The 22,736-nt window shown below is 40.3% G+C and overlaps 1 protein-coding gene across 1 annotated transcript in view; it reads left to right on the forward strand.

Moving 5' to 3' along the window:
* The first annotated feature begins 7,698 nt into the window (after window positions 1-7,698).
* Window positions 7,699-22,736, forward strand: part of slc30a6 (solute carrier family 30 member 6) — a 173,958-nt gene continuing 158,920 nt past the window's right edge. Inside the window, exon 1 of the mRNA XM_028820603.2 lies at window positions 7,699-7,935. Within this exon, the coding sequence (XP_028676436.1) occupies window positions 7,752-7,935 (184 nt within the window). The 5' untranslated portion in view covers window positions 7,699-7,751. The remainder of the gene's footprint in view (window positions 7,936-22,736) is intronic.

Raw genomic sequence — 22,736 nt, forward strand, 5'->3', positions numbered from 1 at the left:
GGGCAGCAGCTTGAGCAGAGATACCCAGACTTCCCTCTCCCTGGCCACTTCTTCTAGCTCTTCCGGGAGAATCCCGAGGCGTTCCCAGGCCAACCGGGAGACATAGTCCCTCCAGCGTGTCCTGGGTCTTCCCCGGGGCCTCCTCCCGGTTGGACGTGCCCGGAACACCTCACCAGGGAGGCGTCCAGGAGGCATCCTAATCAGATGCCTGAGCCACCTCATCTGACTTCTCTCGATGCGGAGGAGCAGAGGCTCTACTCTGAGCCCCTCCCGGATGACTGATCTTCTCACCCTATTTTTATCTGTAAAGAAGTCTAGCTATCTCAATAGCTAATGAGATTGACAAAATCTTGAGTTCTAAAATCATGTGGATAAAAATAATGTACCTTATTGCTTATTGTTCATTAAATAGACAAATATTTTGGTTGGGACTTCTGTTTTGAATAAATAGTGCTTTAAGGTACAGCATAGTGGCCCAGTGGTTAGTGTTGCTGCCTAATAGCTGTGAAACACTTGGTCTGATGCCTTGTCCACTCACCAATTTCTTTAGATTTGAGCATATTGCGTCTAGTGAGGCCATGCCGAGGACGTTTTCTCAGACAGACGGGACCTGGGAGGTAAGTTCCCTGCCTAATGGCAGTCAGCCCTGTGGGGCTGGACTTTGTTCATGTGTTGTAGGCAGGGACTGCCCGGAAGTGCATGGGGGAAGACCAGGGACACCTGGAGTGCTTCCGGGTGTACAGCCGGCACTTCCGCCACACCGGGGAGTGCCGGCAGTCACTCATTGGGAGGCACCTGGAGCATATCTGGGTGGATATAAAAGGGGCCGCCTCCCTCCATTCGATGACTGGAGTCGGGAGTGGAGAAAGACGAAGTCTTGCAGGAGAGGAGAGGAGTGGAGGTGGACCCGAGCAAGGCAGAGTGAAGAAAGGCCTGGACTTTGGGGGAGTACTGGGGTTGTGTGTGCTCACTTTATTGTAAATTATGTATAATAAACGTGTGTTGGGTGAACTATCGGTGTCCGCCTGTCTGTGTCCAGGCCGTGCTCCACACAGTCTAATTTAAGAGTCACCAATCAGCTTAACCTGCATGTCATAACAATATGAGAGGAGCACCTTGATAAAAACTCACACGGGCACATGAAATCTGTACAAACTCCCACATGAACGGTGACTAGGCTGAGTTTTGATCAGGTTCCTGCAAGTAAGAGGCAATAGTGCTAACTAACCATTATGCCACTGTGTTACCAATAGATACTAAAGATGCAGATTTTTTATGGTTCCTCTTTTTAATATTTTCATTTGTTTTAAAAGTCTGTATGAATGGCTATTATGTGAGTGCTCTGCAATGAACAGCCTTTTCTATTCAGAAATCATGTGACAGCTTCCAAGTGTTTTCATTCCTGAATTAAAAATACAATTTCCATTGGCTCTCTATATCAGTATGAAGCAAATTCTCAATGAATAAGGACAATTAATAAAAATATTATGTAAATTGATCTCACTAAAATTCACCTGATTAAAGCATGTGTGTGTGTGTTTCATATCGGACTGCTGTCCCATCCAGGATTGATGTCCATCCTGCTCCTTGAACTGCCAGGATGGACATGGTCTTCCAACAGCTTTGCAATTGACAAAGTAACTTCAAAAAAAAAAAAAAAAAAAATGGGTGGAAGGAAATACTGCACAAAATATCATTGAGTGTGGCTGAGGCACTTTCAAGACAAACAAAAGGAAATAATGGGATCTTTACAAATGATTTTCTAAAAACTTTTTTCCAGTTTAATGTTGTACATCTTTATTTGAAAAGAAAGTAAGAGGACTGAGTTAATCTTTAAAAATATGCAAGTGAAACTGAATACACTTGAATAGTTATTGTTATAGTGGGCCTAAGGAATGCTCTGTATATGGCATCAAATCTACCAAAGTAACTGGTGTAGAGGTAATGAAGGTGCGGCATTGAGACTGGTGTTTGAAGTGTAAATACTTTAGAGGCTATCAGGTGCTCTCTGAGTGCTCTGTTACATGGCTGACATCACTAATAGTCTCACTGACTGTGTGAACATTCCTTTCAGCTTACATGAGTGGGGCAAAATGCAGTGCCAGGGACCAGAATTTGAGATCAGTTCTGTCACTTTGTATGGCCTTCTATCAGAAAGACTAGTCTCTGTAATTGGCAGATGTCTTTATAGTAAATGAGCACAAATCGGACTGTGACCAGAGCAGAGTCATTGAATAGGTATTTACAGGTTGTAGGGTTATGAGTGAAAATGATAAAAAAACAATGTGGCCACTCCCCTCATGGGATGTCCCTCACATGTCTCAAAAGGTCTGGTACAGGCTCCTAAACTATATAAAATGTGTAGCACCAACTAATTTTTCTGGAAATAGTACTCAGATGTTGGTTTATTATGTTTTAATAACAAGGCCATTTAGCTCATGCAGGATTATCAACTGATGTCCATGTTACCTTCCCATCTACTTACTGTAATACAGTCAAAAAATGCGCTGCATATGAATACTATTGAGTGAGGCTGGATGATAAATTAGACTGGACTGCCAATACTGATGCTCTGTGTAAGAAAGGACAGAGCCAGTAATACTTCCTTAGAAGGCTGGCGTCCTTCAACATCTGCAATAAGATGCTGCAGATGTTCTATTTGACGGTTGTGGCGAGTGCCCTCTTCTACGCGGTGGTGTGCTGGGGAGGCAGTATTAAGAAAAAAGACGCCTCACGCCTGGACAAACTGGTGAGGAAGGCAGGCTCTATTGTTGACATGGAGCTGGACAGTTTGACATCTGTGGCAGAACGACGGGCGCTCAGCAGGCTCCTATCAATTATGGAAAATCCACTGCATCCACTAAACAGTGTCATCTCCAGACAGAAGAGCAGCTTCAGCGACAGACTGCTGTCACTGTCCTGCTCCACTGACAGACTGAGAAGATCGTTCCTCCCCCAAACTATGCGACTCTTCAATTCCACCCAAGGGGGTAAACGTTAACATTATATAAAGTTTTTGTCTGTTTTTACCTGCATTATTATCAATCTTTAATTTAATATTGTTTTTTGTATCAGTAAGATGCTGCTGGAATATGTGAATTTCCCCTTGGGATTAATAAAGTATCTATCTATCTATTAAGGTAAGGACAGACCAGCATCCCACTAGGCAAAACCTGAGCTGCTCTTCTTTTTTTCAAATTACCAGTTGCTAGAAATGAGAAAAAATGCTGGCCTTCGCCTGTTGCTCTTACAAAACTTCCTCTAAGTGAGTAAGAATACATCTTTGGAATGTGGTTTGTAAACTGAAGTACCCAGAGAAAACCCAGGCAAACACAAGAAGAACATGCAAACTCCACAAACATAAGGGTTACAAAGTCAAGTCACTGGAGCTTAGAAGCAGCAATGGCAACCACAGTTCAACTGTGTTGCCCAGGAATCAGTCATGTCTATGTTTTTGAATCTTTTAGGAGAATATTAACATCTTTTCTAGGATTTGGCGATTATGACTACATTTTGGTTACAGATATAATTTCACCAATGTGCTTTGCAGCCATTCTAGCCATCTTTGGCTTATGTTTCACTGTTTTATCCATCCATTTTATAACTTGTTGTCACGCATGGGTGTCTGTGGATCACCCTCAGGGCTCCTCTAAAGTATGCGGTTTCAAGCAGAGCACAACACCAACAGAGCGCCAGTGATATTGCAAAAATCATAATAAGAAGCCCGGCTAGTGTTGTTTTGTTATTTTTTTATTTTTTTTTTTTTTAATTTGTTGCCTCCACTCCATTAGGAGCTTGTATTTTTCATTAAGACACAAAGAAATAAACAGGGATGACTGGGATGGCGCCTCAACATTTCCTTGTTAAGTACAAGTAATTCTTCCCTCGTCTTGTTTATACAGTTCAGGTAAATGGGAAGCCAGTTCTCCTATACACTATATTAAAACTAGCTGTGTTACACAGCTTCACCCCAGACATTTCGTAAGACAGTGGGCTTCAGTCATAGTGCCATCAGTTAGTCAGGTGTATCAGAAGTATGAAAGTGACTAAGTACTTTTCTGGATGCAATATTTGTAGTTTATTTTCTTTCACCAAGGAATAATATTATTGGCAGGCTGTGTGATTTACTGGTTAAGGCTTTGGACATAGGACTTCAAATCCTGAGGTGTGGGTTCAAATCCTGGGACTGATACTATGTGACCATGAGAAAGTAATTTTACCTGCCTGTAGTGCAAATGGAAAAACAAAAGAAATGTAGCAAATTGCATCTCAAATGTTTTAAGTCACTTGGATAAAGCCGTCACTCAAATAATAAGTAATATATTATTAGGTGAATACAGTGTGTGCTAACACAACTTGTTATATATTTACAAATGTATTACTTTATAACTAATATAAGAAACAAAACAATATTGAAAAATTAACCTTTAACTCTCATTCACCTCAATCAATTGTACAGGCAAGACTGATCTAGCCCATTCACTTTATCTTAAGTATAATTCCATCTTAAAGTCTAGAAAACCAGACTTTTCTATGTTTTTGGGCTTCTGTACCATACATGTAAGAGCAGCAATTATATCTTATATTCTCTGACATACGGTATGCCACTATGTAGATTTTTGGTATGTTGGAAGGAGTCCGAGTATGTAGAGAAAACCCAAAAGGACAAAAGAAGGTATGTGCAAACATCTGACAGATGGTGCTGAGGCTAGCATTTGAACATAGGGCTTTTGAATTCTGCTAAACTAAGAAGGACTATGTACAGAACGTAATGAACACATTTCTGTTATTTGCTCACCTTGTAAACTGATACACATTCTTTGACAACTTTTTAACCTTTACATCCCCTTCTGATGGAATTAATAACTGTAGATAGAACTGAAAGTGGTTTCACTTGCCGTGTTGTGACTGCTTTTTTTTTTTTTTAAATCTTTTCTATGGTCTCCCATTGCCTATATTTAGGCAGGGACGCTGTTTTCAGATAATTCTGCCCCATATATTTAACATGAAAATACAGTATAGATAGATAGATAGATAGATAGATAGATAGATAGATAGATAGATAGATAGATAGATAGATAGATAGATAGGATATTTACTTGTCCCTGGGGAAAATTTTGCTTTTTACAGAAGACCATTAATTAAATAAAATAAATAAATAAATAAATAAATAAAATAACAACAAAAACCCTCTCAAATATATAACAGAATGACTAAACAAAACAAGACTAAAAACAAAACTTTCAGATTAACATTCACATTGAGGCATTATGCAGGTTTGTGACTGTTGATATAAAGAGCCCCAGTAGTGTTTTCTAACAAACTTCTACTGAATAATTCACTGGCTGAAATTACTCAATACTTGTGTCTCAGAGAGTGGATGTGCAGCATTGTTCACTATGGCACTCAGTTTTGTCTTCTTTCTCTCCTCTACTACTAACTCCAGAGGTCCAATGACTAAGCCTCTTTTTATTTAGCTTGTTGATTTGGTGAGTCTATCTTGAAGTGATGTTACCAGCCCAGCACACCACGGTGTAGAAAATTGCACTGGCCATCTCAAAGTTCTACAATATGTGAAGGATGTCACTTCTCATATTAAAGGAATGGAGACTCCAAAGAAAAAAAGAGCCTGTTCTCCCTTTTCCTAAATGGTTCCTCTGTGTCTCATTGATATGGACCTCCAAGTACCTGCAGCAATGCATCACCTTTACATTCACTCCCTGAATAGTGACTGGTACCAGTTCCTTGATTTTTCTGATGTTAAGTTGCAGACAATTCTATCTACACAAAGAGACTCTTCACCTGACTTATTACCGGATTAATAATTGTCAAAGTAAAAGTGAAACCTTCAGCCTCACACCCTTTCCTCTGCTGCTACCAAGCCTTCTGTGATTCTGAAGCTATGTTCATTCTCATTTTTCTGACTTTGAAGAGTGCCCCTTTGATCTCATTATCTTGATACAGTGCTTCCAAAACTCGGTCCTGAGGACCCACCGTGGCTGCAGGTTTTTGTTTCAATTGGACTCCTGGGCTAATTAAGTGAACTGTTATTGCCAAGATTCTGGGTTTTGGGAACAATATAGAGAAAAGCCAAGCAAAATGACACCTTTTATTGGCTAACTAAAAAGATTACAATATGCAAGCTTTCGAGGCAACTCAGGCCCCTTCTTCAGGCAAGATGTAATATAGAAATTAGAAAACTATGCAGTTATATGGTAATAAGGTATTTTGTTTCTTTTTAAAAGTATTTTCATCTTGATTTTCATTCTACTTTTCCGGATGTTCTAATTGTTTAATTAATTAATTATTTACTAATTAGTGGGTCTGACGCTAATGTAGTTGCAGCCTTTGATTATTCAGTGTTGTTTGCCTGGGGGTCTGCTCTGCTCGTTTTTAATTGTCACTAGCTGAAATACCCAGCGTTGCCCAGGAGGAAAATACTGTGTGTTTTATTTTTTTTAATTGTTTGAGGAAAATATAATTAAAAAAATACAACTTTAAAAATAAATTAAAAAGCGATCAAGACTCACTAATGTGCTTGTCTTGCGGTCTTGTATGTATGTTATCATCCAGTTGACGCTCGGAAACGGCCAACTCTTTTTAATTTCAAAAGCAACAGGGGCGCGGTGGCACTCAAACATAAAGAATGCTGGCAGTCACCTCCAGTTCGCCCTCTGGTGGTCGTATCGAGTGTCATTTGGATGATACCATGCATACAAGACCGTAAGCTGGGGTCCCGATTTCACCCTACAGTATTTTTAGTCGTCCAAAAGGAAACGTGTACCAAGTTTCATGAAAATTGCTCCAGCCGTTTGGAAGTGATGCTGGAACATACATACATACACTTTATTATATATAGATTAATAAGATACAACGAAGGGGGAAATCTGCACAGAGAAAGGGCAAAATATAATGAAATCAACGAAAGAGTTAAGCATTTAAATCTATATCAAAAGCAGAAATATTTATAAATGTCTTATAAATGTAAAAATCATGCTGCTGTGCTTTTCTGAATGTAGAATAAGAGACCCAAATACCAAATTAAATGAGATCGGTGTTGTGACCAATTATGAATCTGGTTGGAACAAAAACCTGCAGCCTCAGTGGGCCCCGAGCAAGAGCTGCGTTTGGGGGTCCCCGCGACTAAGGGGGCCCCGCGTGTCCCGTTCGAGCGGATTTGCCAAGTTATATTCTCCAGTGGTATTGTCATGAATTATGAATTGCACTTTTTTAATGGATTATATCGTTATATTTTGATAATGTCCGTGTGCTATCTTGCAAAACTTTAGCTGAAAATATTGCAATGACAAAATCAGGTGTATATTAACATTATTTTTTATTAAATTCGCCCGTAAGTTTATACAGTCCACACATACCGGCAACAGCGTTTGACGTAACCGGCCCCACGTGGGGTTGGTCAGCCCTAGGCCCCGCACACCTCTAACCCCAGGACCGAGTTTGGGAAGCACTGTTTAGTATATCCAATATGTTTTAATAACTTCCTTGACTCGAGCAAAATGCAGAATGTTTAGGAGTACCCACACTTAATGTTTTAATAAGAGCAACTATAGTATTTGAAGAGAACATTTGTAATACAAACAGAAAAATATCATATGTAAGGTAAGAGAAAGTAAAGGCTTACCGTCCAGCCCTTCAATTTCCGCTTCGCTTATTTCAAGTGTCGCGCGCCCCAACAAAGTTTGTCCTCTGCTGCTGGCCGTCTTTTGAGTGTTGTGTTGGGAACGCGCAAGATGGCGGCTGACGGTTCCTCCACGTCTCCAGCCTTACATTCCTATGTGAATGTCGGGGATTATTACCCGAGAAAACTTGGACCGAAGCCTGATGTCGTTCCATCGGGAGTGACTGAAAGGAAAATCAATCCGCAGGACAAGCCAGATATGGTTGTATTAGATGTCATCAATGTCAAAGAGCCAGGTGAGCAGAGACATCATCTAATCTGAATAACTGAAAAAAAATAAAAGTAGCTACATTTAATGTGAAATTCCTTGCTTCCGAATTATGTCAGTGGAAACTTTAAGCATTAAAGCATTAAAGATTTTCGTATTGTTGAGTTTATATCTGCCTGATCAGCCAAGAAAGAAGCCTGCTACTTTATTTACTACTGCAGGAAAAAAAATAAAACAAATGCTTGGATAAATTAGAAAATGTACGCATGTCGTAACATGCTGTGTCATAGACAGCTGTTTTGAAAGTCCGAACATTCTTAGTTTTTGTTTAATTAATTTGTCAAAGACACAGATGACGCTTTTTATTGAAACATTTTTGGGGAAAGATTCAAACGCAGCTGTAATGATTGAATGCAACTACCTGTATTAGTCGAGTACATATTCTTACTAGCATTCTACAACAACATATAGTTCAAAACGGAACAAAATATAGCTTCTTATGTCTGATGTAGATTTCATACAGTCTTCAACTGAAGTGAAGTAAAAGTTGAATTGGTTGATGCACTGTTGTTAGTTGTGGATGGTGCTCAATGGCCAATTGTAGTTTAAAACATTTAGAATTTTTGGATTGAGAAATCAAGTGAAATGACATCTTTTATTGGCTAACTAAAAAAGATTACAGTATGCAAGCTTTAGAGGCAACTCAGGCACCTTCTTCAGGCAAAATGTAATACAGAAACTGGAGTTCCCTGTGTTTACATAGACACCAGGACAGATACGGCATTGCAAAACCTTTAAGTGAGACATCTCGGATGTAAAAATTAATAGACCTCTTCAGGCTAAGATTCGTTAAGCAAGAGAGAAGAACAATGTATAGTCAAGATCTTTGGATAAGGTTGTAGCGGGGCTACATAGTAATAGCGTTGTTCAATGTTTGCACTGAGTGCGTTTTGGTTTCCATCGTCCCGTTTGCTATTTGTGTGCGTCAGTAAATGTCGTCCCCGTAAATACAAGGGGGACGGATGAAGGAAAGAGACCGCAGCCCCAAATTGGAAACCACCTGTTAACAATCAATCAATTAAATCCGTCAGTACCATATAAACAATCGGAAGAGAACAGGGAGAAGGAGAGGCGGAGATTTCACTTTACAACTACGAACCAAGTTTACCTGCGGTTTTCCACTTCGCGCTTTGTATCCAGTTTGTTTTCATTCTGCCGGACTGACTTCAATTCCCTCATTACCAGAGACCCCGGGGTCGGATTACATCATCCACCACAAGCCGAGGATTCACGGTGAGGTTGCTCCATTTATTCAATGAAATACAAACGCATCTCTTATCTGTTGACCAGTCATCCGCATTCAGGACAGTTGTACACTCGGACTCAAGTTCAATATCATTGCTATCTTTCCGTGTTCATTCATTGCTATGTGTTTTGTATTCGTTATGTTACTGGGGCAAGGGAGGGTTCGTCATTGTGTGTGTGTGTGTGTGTGTGTGTGTGTGTGTGTATATATGTATATAATAAGTCCTGGCCGAAATTAACGACACCCCTGGAATTTTCCCAGAAAATGCACCATTTCTCCCAGAAAATTGTTGCAATTACAAATGTTTTGGTATACACGTTTATTTCCTTTATGTGCATTAGAACAACACAAAAAAACAGAAAAAAAGCCAAATTTGACATGTCACACAGAACTCCAAAAATGGGCCAGACAAAATTATTGGCACCTTTTCAAAATTGTGGGTAAATCGTTTTATTTCCGGCATATGCTGCTCGTTTGAACTCGCCTGTGGCAAGAAAACAGGTGCTGGCAATATAGCAATCACACCTGAAGCCAGTTAAAATGGAGAAAAGTTGACTCAACCTTTCTGTTGTATGTCTGAGTGTGTCACACTACGCATGGAAAAAAGAAAGAAGAGCAGAGAATTGTCTGAGGACTTGAGAACAAAAATTGTGGAAAAATATCAAGTCCATCTCCAGAGATCTTCATGTTCCTTTGTCCACTGTGTGCAACATAATCAAGAAGTTCACAACACATGGCACTGTAGCTAATCTCCCTGGACGTGGACGGAAGAGAAAAATTGATAAAAGACTGCAACGAAGGATAGTCTGAATGGTGGATAAACAACCCCAATCAACTTCAAAACATATTCAAGCTGTTCTGCAGACTCAGGGTGCAACAGTGTCAGCTCGAACTATCCGACATCTGAACGAAATGAGACGCTATGGCAGGAGAGCCAGGAAGACCCCACTGCTGACACAGAAACATAAAAAAAGCCAGACTGGAGTTTGCCAAAATGTACTTGAGGAAGCCAAAATCCTTATGGGCGAACGTCTTGTGGACAGATGAGACCAAGGTAAAGCTTTTTGGTAAAGCTCATCATTCTACTGTTTACAGAAAATGGAGTGAGGCCTACGAAGAAAAGAACACAGTACCTACAGTCAAACATGGTGGAGGTTCTAAGATGTTTTGGGAATGTTTTGCTGCCTCTGGCACTGGATGCCTTGACTATGTGCAAGGTATCATGAAATCTGAAGACTACCAAAAGATATTGGGGCGCAAAGTCAGAAAGCTGGGTCTGCATCAGAGGTCATGGGTGTTCCAGCAGGACAATGACCCCAAACATACCTCCTAAAAGCACACAGAAATGGTTGAAGACAAAGCGCTGGAGAGTTCTGAAGTGGCCAGCAATGAGTCCAGATCTAAATCCGATTAAACACTTATGGAGAGATCTCAAAATTGCTATTGGGAGAAGGCGCCCTTCAAATCTGAGAAACCTTGAGCAGTTTGCAAAAGAAGAGTGGTCAGAAATTCCAGTTGAGAGGTGTAACAAGCTTGTTGATGGTTATAGGAAGCGCTTGATTTCAGTTATTTTTTTCCAAAGCGCATGCAACCAAATATTAAGTAGAGGGTGCCAATAATTTTGTCCAGCCTGGTTTTTGAGTTTTGTGTGAAATTATGTCAGATTTGGCTTTTTTTCCTGTTTTTTTTTTTTTTGTGTTGTTCCAATGAACATAAAGGAAATAAACGTGTATACCAAAACTTTTGTAATTGCAACAACTTTCTGGGAGAAATGGTGCATTTTCTGGGAAAATTACAGGAGTGCCGATAATTTCGGCCATGGCTGTTTATAGTGTTGTCATGGTATTGCTCTGGTGGAGGGATATACAGTGCATCCAGAAAGTATTCACAGCGCATCACTTTTTCCACATTTTGTTGTGTTACAGCCTTATTCCAAAATGGATTAAATTCATTTTTTTCCTCAGAATTCTGCACACAACACCCTATAATGACAATGTGAAAAAAGTTTACTTGAGGTTTTTGCAAATTTATTAAAAACTTGAGAAATCCCATGTACATAAGTATTCACAGCCTTTGCTCAATACTTTGTCAATGCACCTTTGGCAGCAATTCCAGCCTCAAGTCTTTTTGAATATGATGCCACAAGCTTGGCACACCTATCCTTGGCCAGTTTCGCCCATTCCTCTTTGCAACACCTCTCAAGCTCCATCAGGTTGGATGGGAAGCGTCGGTGCACAGCCATTTTAAGATCTCTCCAGTGATGTTCAGTCGGATTCAAGTCTGGGCTCTGGCTGGGCCACTCAAGGACATTCACAGAGTTGTCCTGAAGCCACTCCTTTGATATCTTGGCTGTGTGCTTAGGATCGTTGTCCTGCTGAAAGATGAACCGTCATCCCAGTCTGAGGTCAAGTGCGCTCTGGAGCAGGTTTTCATCCAAGATGTCTCTGTACATTGCTGCAGTCATCTTTCCCTTTATCCTGACTAGTCTCCCAGTTCCTGCCGCTGAAAAACATCCCCACAGCATAATGCTGCCACCACCATGCTTCACTCTAGGGATGGTGCCAGGTTTCCTCCAAACGTGACGCCTGGCATTCACACCAAAGAGTTCAATCTTTGTCTCATCAGACCAGAGAATTTTCTTTCTCATGGTCTGAGAGTCCTTCAGGTGCCTTTTGGCAAACTCCAGGCGGGCTGCCATGTGCCCTTTACTAAGGAGTGGCTTCCGTCTGGCCACTCTACCATACAGGCCTGATTGATGGATTGCTGCAGAGATGGTTATTCTTCTGGAAGGTTCTCCTCTCTCCACAGAGGACCTCTGGAGCTCTGACAGAGTGACCATCGGGTTCTTGGTCACCTCCCTGACTAAGGCCCTATTCCCCCGATCGCTCAGTTTAGATGGCCGGCCAGCTCTAAGAAGAGTCCTGGTGGTTTCGAACTTCTTCCACTTAAGGATGATGGAGGCCACTGTGCTCATTGGGACCTTCAAAGCAGCAGAAATTTTTCTGTAACCTTCCCCAGATATGTGCCTCGAGACAATCCTGTCTCAGAGGTCTACAGACAATTCCTTTTGACTTCATGCTTGATTTGTGCTCTGATATGAACTGTCAACTGTGGGACCTTATATAGACAGGTATGTGCCTTTCCAAATCATGTCCAGTCAACTGAATTTACCACAGGTGGACTCCAATTAAGCTGCAGAAACATCTCAAGGATAATCAGGGGAAACAAGATGCACCTGAGCTCAATTTCGAGCTTCACGGCAAAGGCTGTGAATACTTATGTACATGTGCTTTCTCCATTTTTTTTATGTTTTTTTTTTTATATATTTTTATTTTATTAATTTTCATTGTAATCATTCCATACAAACAGATCCATTTATAACCCAACAAATTTGAAAACAAATCAAACCCCATCCCTGAGAAGGAGAGCTTAGCTAAAGGAAAATTACTTTAAGCTTTTTAATAAGGCAACATTAGACAAAAGAAGGGGAGAAGTAAATATCTATATAAATAAGAGATGGAGAAGGGAGTTAAATACAATAATAGTTAATTCTCTTATTCTAAAATAATATTGATTAAATCCTGCCAAGTTTTGAAAAAATTTTGTACAGATCCTCTAACTGAAAATTTGATTTTTTCCAATTTCAAATAATATAAAACATCAGTTTCCCACTGACTTATAAGAGGAGAATTAGGATTCTTCCAATTTAACAAAATAAGTCTGCGTGCCAAGAGTGTAGTGAATGCAATCACCGTTTGTTTGTCCTTCTCCAATTCAAGTCCATCTGGAAGGACACCAAACACAGCTGTTAGTGGGTTAGGAGGGATTGTGATACTAAGGCTGTCTGAGAGGCACTTAAAAATTTTTGTCCAAAATGATGTTAGTTTGGTGCAGGCCCAGAACATGTGACCCAGTGAGGCAGGAGCTTGGTTGCAGCGCTCGCAGGTTGGATCCTGGCCTGGAAACATTTTGGACAGTTTTAAGCGAGACAGATGAGCTCGATATATAATTTTTAGTTGAATAATTCTATGCTTTGCGCATATAGAACTCGAGTGAATTCTCTGCTTTGCTACCTTCCACTCCTTTTCTGATATATTGATTAAGAGATCTTCTTCCCAATGTCCTCTTGGATCTTTGAAAGGTAGGGACTCTAATAAGATTTTATATATTGCGGAAATAGTGTTTGTTTCCTCGGAATTGAGCAGTATTTTTTCCAGCATTGTGGAGGGTGCAAGGTGGGGGAAATCGGGCAATTTCTGTTTAACAAAATTTCTAATTTGAAGATAGTAAAAGAAATGTGTAGCTGGGAGGTTAAATTTTGAACGTAATTGTTCAAAAGATGTAAATATGTTGTCTATATAAAGATCTCTGAGCATTTTAATCCCAAAACTTTTCCAGGTATTAAAAACTGGATATACTTGCGAAGGTTGAAAGAGGTGGTTCCCTTGCAAAGGTGCCACTGATAAAAGATTTTCCATCTTAAAATGCTTCCTAATTTGGTTCCATATTCTGAGTGAGTAAAGCACAATTGGGTTATTAGTATATTTGCGATAACTTTCATTTATTGGAGAGCAAAGCAGGGAATATAAAGAAGTACTACAGGATTTTACTTCTATTGCAGACCAAGCCTGTGTATGTGCATTTATTTGTGTCCAGGTTTTTATGGCTTGTATGTTTGCTGCCCAGTAATAAAACTGAAAATTAGGTAAAGCCATGCCACCTTCTGCCTGAGGTCTTTGTAGGGTCGCTCTTCGGATACGTGGGTGTTTTGAGTTCCAAATGAATGAGGTTATTATTGAATCTAACTGTTTAAAAAACGATTTATTGATATATATTGAAATGTTTTGAAATAAAAAGAGAAGTTTAGGAAGGATATTCATCTTAACACTGTTAATTCTTCCGGCTAGAGTGAGATGAAGGGTTGACCATCTATGCAAGTCTTGCTTAATTTTTTCCATACAGACGCCAAAATTTTGTTGATAAAGAGCTTTATGTTTACTTGTGATATTTACCCCTAGGTATTTAAACTGATCTGCTATGGTAAAAGGTAGGGTGTCTAATTTAATATTATATGCTTGTGAGTTCACTGGAAAGAGTATACTTTTATTCAGATTAATTCTAAGACCAGATATCTTTTGAAATTCTGTTAGTGCTGTTAAAACAGCAGGGACAGTGTTTTCTGGGTCCGATATATATAAGACCATATCATCTGCATATAGAGAAATTTTCTGTTCCAGTCCTTCTCTGACAATCCCCTTTATCTGATGAGAATTTCGGCAGTGAACCGCCAGTGGTTCAATAGCGATTGCAAACAACAGTGGCGACAAGGGACATCCTTGTCTGGTACCACGTTCTAGTTTAAAGTAGTCTGAGCAAATTTTATTAATACAAACTGAAGCTTCTGGACTGGTATACAGTAGTTTAATCCAAGCACAAATATTCGGGCCAAACCCAAATTTCTCCAATGCAGTGAAAAGGTAATTCCATTCGATCATGTCAAATGCCTTTTCTGCGTCTAATGATAGTAATATCTCTGGGGTGTTTGATTTTGCTGGTGAATATATAACATTAAACAAGCGTCGGAGATTTGAAGATAGATGTCGGCCTTTAATAAATCCAGTTTGATCTTGTGATATTACTGAGGGCAGCACTTTCTCCATCCTTCTAGCTAGGATTTTTGAGAGTATCTTAACATCATTATTCAGGAGTGAAATTGGTCTATATGATGCACATTGTAACAAGTCCTTATTTTGTTTAGGAAAGACGGTGATTAATGCTTGTCGAAATGTTTGGGGTAGTATTTGGTGGTCTTTAGCTTCTGTAAATGTTACCAATAAGAGTGGAGCTAGCTGAGTGGAGAATTTCTTATAAAACTCTACGGGGTAACCATCAGGGCCTGATGATTTCCCGCTTTGTAGTGACTTTATAGCGTCTAGTAATTCTGTTAGCGTTAGAGGTTTATCTAGTTCCTCAGCACTTAAAGCATCTATTTGTGGTATTTGTGAATTATCCAGAAATGCATTAGATTGCGTGTTGTCTTCTTTGGGCTCAGTGGAATATAAAGACTTATAGTAATCTCTAAATGTGTGCATTATTTTATTATGGTCGATGATTTCTTCTCCATTCTTGTTGGTGATTACTGGTATTGCATTGTGAACTTCTTGTTTATGAATTTGTTGAGCTAAAAGCTTATTAGCTTTTTCTCCGTGTTCATAGTAATGCTGTCTAGACTTATAAATAAGTTGTTCAGTTTCTTTAGTTGTTAAGATGTTAAGTTCTGTATGCAAGGCCTGCCTTTTCCTGTGAAGAGCTTCACTTGGACGCCTGGCTTGTTCTTCATCTATTCTAGTAATTTCATTTCTTAGCTCTGACACTTTCTTGGTTTCTAATTTATTTCTATGGGAAAGATATGAAATAATCTGGCCTCTTAGGAAGGCCTTTAGAGTTTCCCAGAGTGTTCCTGCAGAAACCTCTGTAGACGTGTTTGTCTCTAGGAAGAAGCTGATTTGTTTGGATATAAATTCTGTGCAGTTCTCGTCTGCCAATAAAAGAGGGTTAAGACGCCATCTGCGAGGTGAGTACGAGGGGCTTATTGATTTTAGCTCCAAGACTAGAGGGGCATGGTCAGAGATAACAATTGTGTCATATTTGCATGATTTAATTGTAGGCAGGAAATTATTATCTATAAAAAAATAATCAATTCTTGAGTAGCTATAATGCACTGGTGAGTAGAACGAGTATGTTCTTGAGTTTGGGTTAAGAAACCTCCAGGGGTCTGATAAGTTGTGATCATTTAAAAACTGTGTAATTATCTTTGCAGTATTAGATGTCGTCCCCCCCTGTCACAGGAGTCCTATCTAAGAGTGGATTTAAAACACAATTAAAGTCCCCAGCCATTATAATTTTATGAGTGTTCACACTGGGAATGGATGCAAATAGATTTTGCATGAATTCCTTATCATCAACATTGGGTGCATAAACATTTATCAAAATCATTTTACTGTTATATAAGTTGCCCATGACCATCACATATCTCCCTTCAGGGTCCGACACTACCTCTGATGCTACAAATGGAACTGTTCTATGTATGAGAATTCCCACCCCTCTAGTTTTCTTTATAAAGCTAGAATGGAACATTTGGCCAGTCCAGACTTTTTGTAATCTGAACTGATCCTTGGTTAGTAAGTGGGTCTCCTGTAAAAATACTATTTTAGCGTTTAAGCCTGTTAGGTGAGAGCATACTTTCTTTCTCTTTAATTCGTGATTCAGGCCTTTGACATTCCAGCTCACAAAGTTAACTGTCCCATCATGGAGACATTGATTCTGAGTTTTTAATGTCATTTTATAGTTTTAATTGGTAATATGGCAGTTTTAATCTTAGTTTCAAGATTCCCCAGGAGTTGTTGCATGTTAGCCTGTTGCTGCATTGATATTTATAATTATAAGGATTATAAGAATAGATTAGATATAACCTGCTCTCCTTCTCTCCCCCCTTTATCCCCCCACCCCCCCATTTTGCCTCCCCACATGAGGCTAGACCCCACTTCGCGATGTTCCAGTCCTCTGACATACGAAGAGACAGAGCACGTCCAAAACAAAACAAACCCCACCCTGCAGCGGCGTTACAGAATTAAAACAGAGATATCTTTTACAGTTAAATCCTTAATACTATCTGCCGAAAATGTTCTCATTAACAATATTTAAGCTTGAAATAATCTTCAGCGCTTTTAAGTTAAGATATTAAGGTTAAAAAAAAAAAAAAAAAAAAAAACAACAACCCTGGGAGTGATTTTAAAAACTAGTCCAGGATAAACCTGGTAATTCATACTGTAATAGTATAATGGTAATTATATAAATAGTAGAACAAGCAATAAACCAAGGGTATGAAGTTAAACGGTCTACTTTAAGGTATAGTAAAATAAAAAAAAAAAAAAAAAAAAAAAAAAAAAAAAAAAAAAAAAGAAAAATAAAAAAAAAAGAAAAGAAATAAAAAAATAAATAAATAAAACGAATCCTACTTTAATCACTTCCACATTTTCACACTCACGTCTATAACTCTATAACTCTGATTAAAACATAAACATATAACATATAAAGTCCAGATAAAAAAAAAATTAAAAAAAAAGAGAATTAGAGATGTATAATTATAATACCAGTCTCTTTAAACATGGATCCAGCGATCAGATCATGGGTCTTTCCCGTGCCTTGATTGAATACGGCTCTTTAATTTTAATTAACTTTCAAAAAAAGTGTCGGAAACAGCTTCTTTAATTCTTTTTCAGCTTCTTCTTTGCTGAAGAAAATATAATGTCCGTCTTGAACTTCCACTTTCAGTTTGGCAGGATACAAGAGGCTGTATTTGATATCGGCTTCCCGTAGCATCCTTTTAATGTCGTTGTAGGATCTGCGTTTTGCAGCTGTTGATGGTGAGAAGTCGGGAAAAATACGAATAAGATTATTTTCGAATATAATCTCTTGCTTGTGTCTGAGAAGTGCCATCACATCAAGCTTACATCTTAGTCGTTCGAAGCGGACAATAAAAGACCTAGATTTAAAGGCGCTTGGTATCTTTGTGCGATAAGCCGTGGCTATCTCATTGTCGAGTTTAAAGTCATCTCCAATTATTTTAGACAGTAATTCTACTGCAAATTTCACTGGGCTTGAGCTTTCTCGTTTCTCAGGTATACCCTCAATTCTTATATTATTTCTTCTGCACCCATCCTCCAGGGCTGCAAGTCTGTCTCCAAGTTTTTTGTATTCCGAGTTCGCAACTGTGGCTTTTTCATCGGCGTTAGATGCCATTTGTTCCGCTGTTTCCACTCGAGCCGTGAGTCCCTGCTTAACGTCTTCCAGCTGGTCTGAAACGTCATTAATATGATCATCAAGCCTTTTCAGTTTGGAGTTAGTTTCTTCAATGTGTTCCACTAATTTCTCCAACATGCCTTTAAAGTTCACGTCGAAACGTTCAAATAGACGCGTTTCCTTATCTTTGTTATCCTTCTTGAGCTCAGTGGCCACCTTCTTAAGATCATTTGTGTTATCTTTCTTAAGCTCCTTCATGGCCGTAACCATGGCAGTGGCCAGTGTAGTGTTCATCTCTTTCTGTGTAGCTATCTGTGTAGCGATCATCTCTTTCAGTTCGGACAGTTCGCTTCTGCTTTCGTGCTCCGCAAGTGAAAATGCAGCTCCTGTTACAGGCTCGCGATGAGTAGATGAGAGCACGTCCTGCAGAGCCCTTTCTAGTCTCGAATGATCCTCAGTAATCGGCGATCCCTCGCGACCTGTATCACTTGCGCCTTCGCTCCCATTTTCACTCTCGACTGGAGACGATACAATGGAGCGGGGCCCCAGGAATTCTGCGCACTCTTCTGCCTGTTCCAGGTCAGTCTCCGTGATGCCATACCTTACACCTGCACTCAGGCCGGAAGTCTGTCCGGACTTCGATGCAGCTTTAAGTTTCTTTTCCGGTTCTTTCTGACTTTTCTTCTTGTTACTCATGCTTGTATATTGTAGTGGATGTTCCTTGGTCGGGTTAAATACAGGATACCTCTAAATAATATGAAATACGTGGGAAAATAAAGCCGCTGCTAGCGGAGCTCTGCTTCAGACGTCCATCTCCTATAAAATTTATGTTTAATAAATTTGCAAAAACCTCTAGTAAACTTTTTTCACGTTGTCATTATGGGGTGTTGTGTGTAGAATTCTGAGGGGGGAAAAAAATGAATCCATTTTGGAATAAGGCTTTAACACAGCAAAATGTGGAAAAAGTGATGCGCTGTGAATACTTTCCGGATGCACTGTACATATATATTCTACATGGGGTACGTGCAATAGTCTTTTGTTGTGTTCTGTTTTAATATATTCACTTATTTTTACATATCTACTTTTCTTTTGTGCTTATGTTTATACCGTCGATTGTGGGGAAAAGTTTATTTGAGGTACGGCTTGATAGAAGATTCATCTCGGTTATTTATCCAGGCCACAGGTCTTGGAGGTGTAGCTGCTGGCTGGGTAAAGGGTCGGCCGTTACAAGGTAACTGTCCAACAAAGTCTTTTGAAGTTTTTCAAAACGATGTGGATCTGTAGTCCTGTTGTCTGTGACAGTCCGAGAGATGCAAACAATCCTCATATCTGCCCATAAAACTCTTGTCTCTTTTCAAACCATGTTGTTGTAATGTTCAATTTTATCATGAGTTTAATTTCCCATTCTTTTCTCTCTTGCTGTGTTCTGAAGTTACCCATAAGCACTGTGACTTTAAAGTCCCTCTCACAGTGTCCATGGCTGTTGAAGTGAGTTGCCATGCTTGATGTGGAACCTGTGGAAATTCATTCTCTGGCAGTGTTTGTCCAGTTTCTCCCACAGAGTGCAGTGTCAGGACATTTCATACAGAGAATGAGGTAGACCAAATTAGATGATCTGCTGGAAAATTATCCCTTTATGCAATGTTCTAGTCGTCAGTATGGTATAACTACACTGTCTGTTTTATAAATGTGGGCACATGTTTTACATCTTTTCTGTAGGCAGGGAGTTGTGCCATTTTCTGTTGGTTCACGTAGGGAGCTTCAGACAATTTAGTTGCTGCAGACTTGCAATTGTCTGTATGCCAGGAGGGAAGGAATAATGGCTAACACGGTACAACACCCTAGTACTACAGAATCTTTGGAAGAAATACCCGATGGATAGTTAGATTCTAAGTTGAAGGCTCCAACTGAAAATGTTTGATTGTAATAGTGTCATGTTGGAAGTAAATAAGAGTGTCACTGTAGCCATGAGGTTGTTTTTAGTGTAACTTAAATATTTACATTTACATCATTTAGCAGACGCTCTTATCCAGAGCGACTTACAACAGTGCTTAGTAGTCTACGACTGTTCTTCAGTCTTTAAGGCTAGGATTAAATCTACTGTCATTAAACAAGTTACCGCTGACCAAGTTGTATACAAAACCCTGCTAGAAGAAAATAGTAAGTTAGTACAAAATTTTTTTTTTTTTTTTTTAATTTTTTTTTTTTGAAAAAAAAGGGTAGAAAAAAAGTATGGGGACTTTAGTCCAAGTGCTGTTGAAAGAAGTGTGTCTTCAGGCGACGTTTGAAGACAGTGAGGGTCTCCGCTGTTCGTACAGCAAGAGGAAGTTCGTTCCACCACTGAGGAGCCAACACTGCAAAGAGTCTTGATGCATGTCGTCCTCTTCTTTTAAGTAAGGGTGGTTCGAGACGTGCAGTGCTTGATGTTCTGAGACAGCGAGAAGTGACACGCTGCTTGACCAGTGCTGATATGTAAGGTGGTGCAGCTCCAGTTTTGGCCTTAAAGGCAAGTGTTAGGGTTTTGAACCTGATGCGGGCAGCCACAGGGAGCCAGTGCAGGTTCCGCAGCAGAGGTGTAGTGTGCGAGAATTTGGGAATATCAAAAACGAGTCTTGCAGCTGCATTCTGGATCAGTTGAAGTGGTCGTGTTGCCTTTAGTGAAAGTCCAGACAGCAGAGAGTTGCAGTAGTCCAGCTTAGAGATGACCAAGGTCTGGACGAGAAGCTGAGTAGCCTCTGTAGTGAGAAAGGGGCGGATTCTCCTAATGTTGTAAAGGAGATATCTGCAGGACCTGGAGAGGTTGCTGATGTGTGGAGAGAAAGACAATTCTTCGTCTAGAGTGACACCAAGACTTCTTGCCGTTTTTGAGGGGACGATAACCGAGTTGTCAAGAGAGATTGCAAGGTCAAGATTCAGAGATGAGTTGCCTCTGATATACAAGAGTTCAGTCTTGCTGGGATTCAGCTTGAGGTGGTGGGAAGTCATCCAAGAGGAGATATCAGCAAGGCAGTTTGAGATGCGGGTTGAGACCTGCTGGTCATCGGGTGGAAAGGAGAGAATGAGTTGACTGTCATCCGCATAGCAGTGGTAAGAAAATCCATGTCCAGCTATTACCTTCCCAAGAGAACCTGTGTATAAGGAGAAGAGAAGGGGTCCTAGGACAGAGCCCTGAGGAACACCAGTGGTCAGTCTTCGTGGAGCTGACTGGGAGCCTTGCCAGGCAACCTGGAATGTCCGGTCAGCAAGGTAAGAAGCAAACCATTGCCAGACAATGCTTGAGATCCCAAGACTAGTGAGAGTTTCCAGAAGTATCTGATGGTTGACCATGTCAAAGGCTGCAGATAGGTCCAGAAGTATGAGGACTGAGGACAGGTTGGTAGATCTGGCTGTGTGAAGGGTTTCAGAGACAGCAAGAAGTGCAGTCTCGGTAGAATGAGCTGCTTTGAATCCAGACTGGTGAGGGTCAAGAAGGGCGTTATTAGATAAAAACAAGTTAAGTTGGTTATACACTGCTCGTTCCAGTACTTCGGAAAGAAAAGAGAGCAGGGATACTGGTCTGTAGTGGTTAATATCTGAGCAGTCCAGAGTAGGTTTCTTAAGAATTGGTGTGACAACAGCAGACTTAAAGGCAGTGGGAACATGGCCAGTCGTTAGGGAGCCATTAACTATGTGTGTGATGTGTGGGAGAAGATCCTGAGAGATGAGCTGAAATGTACCTGAGGGGATAGGGTCGAGTGAACATGTTGTGGGGTTGCTGGCCGTCAGGATCTGAGACACTTCCTCGTGAGAAAGTGGAGTGAAGTGATGAAGCTGGGTCGCACAGGTCGGTTGAGAGTGGGTGGGCAACATGTCAGTCTGAGGGAAGGAACTACAGATAGTAGCAACCTTATCCTCAAAGAATGTAGCAAAGTCCTCTGGTGAGAGAGCTGGGGAGACAGAAGGAGATGGTGATTTAAGCAGTGAAGAAAAAGTGGCAAAAAGTTTGCGAGGGTTAGATAAGGATTTATCAAACTTGGTTCTGTAGAAGGAAGATTTGGCAGAAGTTAGGTCAGTAGCAAACTTTGATAAGAGAGATTGAAAAGAAAGGAGGTCATTGTTATGATGCGTTTTCCTCCATCTTCTTTCTGCTGCTCTTAGTTGTCTGCGGTTGTTTCGTAGTGTCTCCAACAGCCATGGGGTCGGAGAAGTACGTTTTGGCCTGGAAGACAGAGGGCAGAGTTGATTAAAGGAGTTGTGGAGAGAGGAGAGAAGACTGTTGGTAGCAGACTCCACAGTTGCTGTGCATGGTTCAGCACAGTTAGTGGGAGATAAGGATGATAGGATAGCTGAGGAGAGAGAAGATAGAGAAAGAGAATTGAGATTTCTGCGGGTAGTCATGGGGGTAGAAGGTGGTTGAGAAGAGCAAGTCAGAAGAGGAAATCTGAAGGACAGAAGATGGTGGTCAGAGACATGTAGAGGAGTAGACAATATATTGAACATAGGAAGTGATCTGAATGATACCAGGTCAAGAGTGTTGCCAGCTTTGTGGGTTGGAGGAGAGTCACCAAGAGATAGACCAAAGGACGACAGAAGCATCACAAGTCCACTGCTGTGTATTCCGTCTCTTGGAAGGTTGAAATCACTGAGGAGCAAGAGAGGAGACTCATCATCTGGGAAGGAGCTCAGAAGGAAATCAAGCTCATCGATGAAGTTTCCTGGAGGGCCTGGAGGGCGATAAAGAA

Source organism: Erpetoichthys calabaricus, chromosome 15 (genome assembly GCF_900747795.2).
Source record: "Erpetoichthys calabaricus chromosome 15, fErpCal1.3, whole genome shotgun sequence".
Classification (NCBI taxonomy): Eukaryota; Metazoa; Chordata; class Cladistia; order Polypteriformes; family Polypteridae; genus Erpetoichthys; species Erpetoichthys calabaricus.